The sequence below is a fragment of the Pelophylax lessonae genome (assembly GCF_965119305.1).
Source record: "Pelophylax lessonae genome assembly, chromosome: 6".
Classification (NCBI taxonomy): domain Eukaryota; kingdom Metazoa; phylum Chordata; class Amphibia; order Anura; family Ranidae; genus Pelophylax; species Pelophylax lessonae.
The window spans coordinates 54,731,757-54,737,756 of NC_138773.1; the positions used below are offsets into that span (position 1 = coordinate 54,731,757).

At 42.7% G+C, this 6,000-nt stretch overlaps 1 protein-coding gene across 9 annotated transcripts in view; it reads left to right on the forward strand.

The window, feature by feature from the left end:
* Nucleotides 1-5,333, forward strand: part of EPN2 (epsin 2) — a 141,632-nt gene extending 136,299 nt beyond the window's left edge. For all 9 annotated transcript variants that reach the window (XM_082260606.1, XM_082260610.1, XM_082260608.1 and 6 more), the window contains one exon: nt 4,139-5,333. In XM_082260606.1, coding sequence (XP_082116732.1) covers nt 4,139-4,440 — 302 coding nt within the window. In that variant the 3' untranslated portion in view covers nt 4,441-5,333. The remainder of the gene's footprint in view (nt 1-4,138) is intronic.
* The last annotated feature ends 667 nt before the right edge of the window (nt 5,334-6,000 follow it).

The following is a 6,000-nucleotide window of genomic DNA, read 5'->3' on the forward strand; positions in this document are numbered from 1 at the left end:
ACTTCTGGACCGGAAGGATTTGCCCCCTTAATGACCAGGCCATATTTTGCAATTCGGCACTGCGTTATTTTAACAGACAATTGCGCGGTCGTGCGACACTGTACCTAAATAAAATTGATGTCCTTTTTTTCCCTCAAATAGAGCTTTCTTTTGGGGGTATTTGATCACCTGTGCAATTTTTATTTTTTGCGCTATAAACAAAAAAAATGCGACAATTCTGAAAAAAAAAAAAAAAACAATATTTTTCACATTCTGCTATATAACATTCCCCCAAAAAAAATGTCAAAATCAACATTTTTTTTGACATTTTAGGGCAATTTTCTGCTACATATTTTTGGTAAAAAAAAAAAAATCACAATAAGCATATTTTGATTGCTTTGCGCAAAAGTTATCATGTCTACTAACTACGGGAACGATTTATGTCATTTTTATTACTAGTAATGGCAGCAATCTGCAATTTTTTGCGGGAATGCGACATTGCTGCCGGTCCCCTGACTGACATTTTTGAGACTTTTGGGGGGACCAGTGACATTAATACAATAATCAGTGCTAAAAATATGCACTGTTACTGTACTAATGACACTGGCAGGGAAGGGGTTAACACTGTGGGTGATCAAGGGGTTAAATGTGTACCTAGGGGCGGGTTTCTAACTGTGTGGGGGGTGTGGCTTGTGAAATGATCAGAGAGACCTGTGTTCCAGGGAGAAGAATGGTCAGCTGTTTAGAACAGCTGACTGTTCTTCTCTCTCAGCGGGGAACGATAACAGGTGTCAGGTGCCAATCGGAGCTGCCTGCCCCGTGCATCGGCTTCACCACTGACGAGCGGGGGCGGGAGCACGCCGGCAGCAGCGCAAGCTTGCCCCCTAGCCGCCTGTGCCCAATTGACATATAGCTACGGCGGTTTGCTCAGGAGCGGCTGCCTGCCGCAGTATAACTGCGGCGGGCGGTCGTAAAGTGGTTTAAGATCAACTCATGACAAGATTTTTTTTTTATTTTGAGTCAAGTGGGGAAGGGATAGAACGCCTTAAGAGACTTCCTCTAAAGTTGGCCATACATGGAACGAAATTTGAATTTCAATCTATGTCTGGCCCTTTCCGTTCACGGGAAGTCGATCTATTCATTGAGTTTTTATTAAAAGGGGTTGCTGGAAATTTCTGCTCAATCAGCGCATGCAGTCAATGGGTTGCAGTGCTGATAAGTGTATTCTGACAGCGGGTGTGTTGGGAATTCTCTCCAGTGGTGACACAAACCACAACAACCTCTATTTCAGCCAATTCAGGAAGGGTTAGAACCTCGGTCAGCTTGTTTCTATGTCTTCAGAAAAGTAAACCTTGTCCCGCTGTCAGAGAGATAGGAACAGAGGCGAATACAATAAAAAATGACAGGTATTTGCTTCTTGTGAAACCAGCTTTTACATTAACTTTAAAGTTAAACTTCAAGCAGATATAAATGACACAGAAATGCAGCATTATATTCATTCACATTTCTTTAATGTAATGTTTTTATATGCAGGCAGTGTTAGTATCTATATTTGGCTTGGTATCAATCTCCTCAAGTCATCGTACAGCAGAGTTCAGACTGGGAGAGGGAGCTCAAAGAGTCAATCACTTGTACTGTAGTGCTCATGCATTGATAGGAGATGAGAGCAGAGTTATGAGCTCATCAATTCTCTGCTTCTGCTTTTACTGCCCAGTTATAGTCCAGAAAAGGGCCGATACCTGTGAGTGTAATTGAAGAGTAGCAGAGAAAAAACAGGTCTCATGCCTTGCCAGACAGGGCTATGCTGTGTGGAAGAGCAGTCAGAACTGGACTGATAGAAATACATATACTTTTTGCAGGTAAAAGAGCTCCCATATACAGTATCTCACAAAAGTGAGTACACCCCTCACATTTTTGTAAATATTTTATTATATCTTTTATGTTACAACACTGCAGAAATGAAACTTTGGTACAATGTAGTAGCGAGTGTACAGCTTGTATAACAGTGTAAATTTGCTGTTCCCTCAAAATAACTCAACACACATCCATTAATGTCTAAACCACTGGCAACAAAAGTCAGTACATCCCAATTAGCCATTTTCCCTCCCCCGTGTCATGTGACTCGTTAGTATTACAAGGTCTCAGGTGTGAATGGGGAGCAGCTGTGTTGAATTTGGTATTATCGATCTCATTCACTCATGCTGGTCACTGGAAGTTCAACATGGCACCTCATGGCACAGAACTCTCTGAGGATATGAAAAAATAATTGTTGCTCTACATAAAGATGGCCTAGGCTATAAGAAGATTGCCAAGACCCTGAAACTGAGCTGCAGCACGGTGGCCAAGACCATACAGCGGTTTAACAGGACAGGTTTTACTCGGAACAGGCCTCGCCATGGTCGACGAAAGAAGCTGAGTGCACGTGCTCAGTGTCATATCCAGAGGTTGTCTTTTGGAAATAGAAGTATGAGTGCTGCCAGCATTGCTGAAGAGGTGGGGGGTCAGCCTGTCAGTGCTCAGATCATACGCTGCACACTGTATCACATTGGTCTGCATGGCTGTCGTCCCAGAAGAAAACCTCTTCTAAAGATGATGCTCAAGAAAGCCCGCAAACAGTTTGCTGAAGACAAGCAGACTAAGGACATAGATTGCTGGAAACATGTCCTGTGGTCTGATGAGACCAAGATAAACCTATTTGGTTCAAATGGTGTCAAGCACGTGTGGCAGGAGGCAGGTGAGGAGTAAAAAGACAAATGTGTCTTGCCTACAGTCAAGCATGGTGTTGGGAGTGTCATGGTCTGGGGCAGCATGAGTGCTGCCAGCACTGGGGAGCTACAGTTCATCGAAGAAAACCATGAATGCCAACATGTACTATGATATACTGAAGCAGAGCATGATCCCCTCCCCTAGACTGCCACAAGGCAGTATTCCAACATGATAACAACCCCAAAGACACCTCCAAGATGACAACTGCCTTGCTAAAGAAGCTGAGGGTAAAGGTGATAAACTGGCCTAGCATGTCTCCAGACCTAAACCCTATTGAGCATCTGTGGGGCATCCTCAAATGGAAGGTGAAGGAGTGCAAGGTCTCACATTAACCATCTACGTGATGTTGTCATGGAGGAGTGGAAGAGGACTCCAGTGGCCACCTGTGAAGCTCTGGTTGAACTCCATGCCCAAGAGGGTTAAGGAAGTGCAGGAAAATAATGGTGGCCACACAAAATATTGACACTTTGGGCCCAAATTGGACATTTTCACTTAGGGGTGTACTCACTTTTGTTGCCAGCGGTTTAGACATAATGGCTGTGTGTTGAGATATTTTGAGGGGACAGCAAATATACACTGTTATACAAGCTGTACACTCACTACTTTACATTGTAGCAAAGTGTCATTTCTTCTGTGTTGTCACATGAAAAGATATAATAAAATATTTTAAAAAATGTGAGGGGTGTACTCACTTTTGTGAGATACTGTATGTACTGTGTTTATTTTCTTTAGTTGTAAGCTGAGGTTTCATTTTACTGTGTTCAGACCTAGCTCCGGCCACACTAGAGCTGCACGATTAATCGTATGAAAATCGCGATCTCGATTCACCCCTCCTGACGATCTAACCCTGAAATATGCTCGATTCTTTGCATAGCTGCATAGCAGAGAGAACAGCTGTGGAAAAAAAAAAAAAAAAGCCTCCTGGCAAACACTATCAGCAAAGTCTCCCAGTAACTATAAACAAAAATGATTACATTGTATCTTTTTCTTCCCTCTGCCAGGGAGAAAGGAAGTTTAACCTCTTAAAGACTGGATCTTTTTCTGACATTTGTTGCTTGCAAGTTAAAATCATTTTTTTTTGCTAGAAAAGTACTTAGACCCCCCAAACATTTTATATATTTTTTTTAGCAGAGACCCTACAGAATAAAATGGCGATTGTTGTAATATTTTATGTCACACTGTATTTGCGCAGCAGTCTTTCAAACGCAATTAATAGACTTTAATGAATAAAAGAAAAACGTAACAGTAAAGTTATCCCAATTTTTTTTTGTTACACAGAGAATCGTGAGAGAATCGTGATCTTTATTCCAAGCTAAAAAATCGTGATTCTCATTTTGGCCAGAATCGTGCAGCTCTAGGCCACACTAATGAATTTCGTCTCTTCTCTTCCTAGGACAAACTGCTCCACCATCTACTCCTGCTATCAACCCCTTCCAGGTCAACCAGCCTCAAGCCCTGACATTAAACCAGCTGCGTTCCAGTCCCATGATGGGAGTCGCAACGTCCTTCAACAACATGCCAGCAATGGCTAATGAGGCCTCAATACCACCCCCATTACTGGGCATGTCAACGTTACCCCCGGTACCGACAGCAGGAATGAACATAAATATGGCAGCCACCTTGCCACATCACAACACTGCCATCCCCCCTTCGAACACCCAAGCCATGAATGCTACCAATCCATTCTTGCTATGAAAGCAGAAGGTACCGACGGATGTGGCAATGTACAAAATAAAACTACAGAATGAAGTTATACCTCTCAGCTGCTGTGTCCTTATAATTTGTCAGGTCCGTCCTGCAGGGTGACTAGGTCTAAATCGTCTTCAAGCTACTAAAGACAAGCCTGTAGCATTCTGTTTCACAACCAATCAACACAAGACACTCACCAAAGCAAGGCTTTTTTTAGGTTGAAATTCATCACCATACTCCCCGTGGTTCAGCGTTTCTTGGTCACCCCGTCTCTGTCACTCACTCTTTTCCCAGGATGCTATAACTTGTGTCACTCTGAGATCTTATGTCACAAAAATAAAAATAAGCATCAAACTTGTGAATATGCAGTAGATGTGCCTGTGAGAAGATACTAACATTGGGTCTGTGGGTGTATTTCAAATTGACGACTTGACCCATTATATAGGGGAACTGTGGACAAACGGAATTGACATGCGAACGCATTGTGTGCCTACAAAACGAAAAATTAAAATAAATAAAAACTTCGCAGTTGTTTTACACTTTTAGATATAACACGCCCACTTGTCAAATGGGTTTGAGTTCTTATGTAACAAAAAGTGAAAAAAACACACTAATGGACAAGAGTTTAAAGGGACGGTCGTGCCAACATTTTGTCAGTCGATTTGCAAAGGGAGTTGCCATCTGTAGGAATGCAGCCTATCCATTCACTGCCTTGTGTCTCTGTGACCTCACGTGATCCAGCGAATCGTTAGGCTGACTGTTGGCTGAGCTGCTGTATGAAATGTCATCTGGGCAGTCAAAACATTTTAAATAACTTTGGATTTTCCTCACCATCAAATAAAACACAATTGTGTCTATGAAGCTATTCTTTACGTAAAATAAAACCTATATTTTTATCACTTTGCCTCAGCCTTTGTTCTTGTAAAAATAAAAATGATTTGGGGGTGCTACATCTGTCGCTAGACTATTCATTTAAACAAATATTTTCCCATTAGATTCTATGTGCATTTAATATATTCTATGTTTGTTATGTACTTGAAAAAGCCTCCCTTGTATAGACATCCAAAAGCCCTGAGACAACTGCTGGGCACTGCCAATTTAGATGTGATGTCAGCAGGCCCAGCGGACTCAGAGCTGACACTCAATTGATACTTTATAGCAGAAGTTCCCAACCTGGGGTATGACCAAGAATACTTTGGGGTACACACTAAAAATTAGTAGATGTAGTACTATGAAGCTGGGCGGCACAGCATCATGCATTTCCTCCTGCGCCTGTAGGAGCTCCTCATTATTCTTCCTTTCTCTGTTAGTGGCTGAATGTAGGGCTGTTGCAGCTGTACTTTGAAACTCTGTGATCTGTAGAACAGGACAGGCAGAGGGAGCTGAGAAGGATGGGCAGCAGAAACTGGCACAGAAGCAATGGGGAGGAGATGTGACAGGCTGTGAGCTTGGTAGAGGGTTGCCAGGGATGCTCAGTGACAGGGTACCAGAGCAAGTTCCGGATTAAACTCAACAAAGGCGACCTGCGGATCCTGTGCCCCCTTCATTCTTGCATGCCACCCTGTC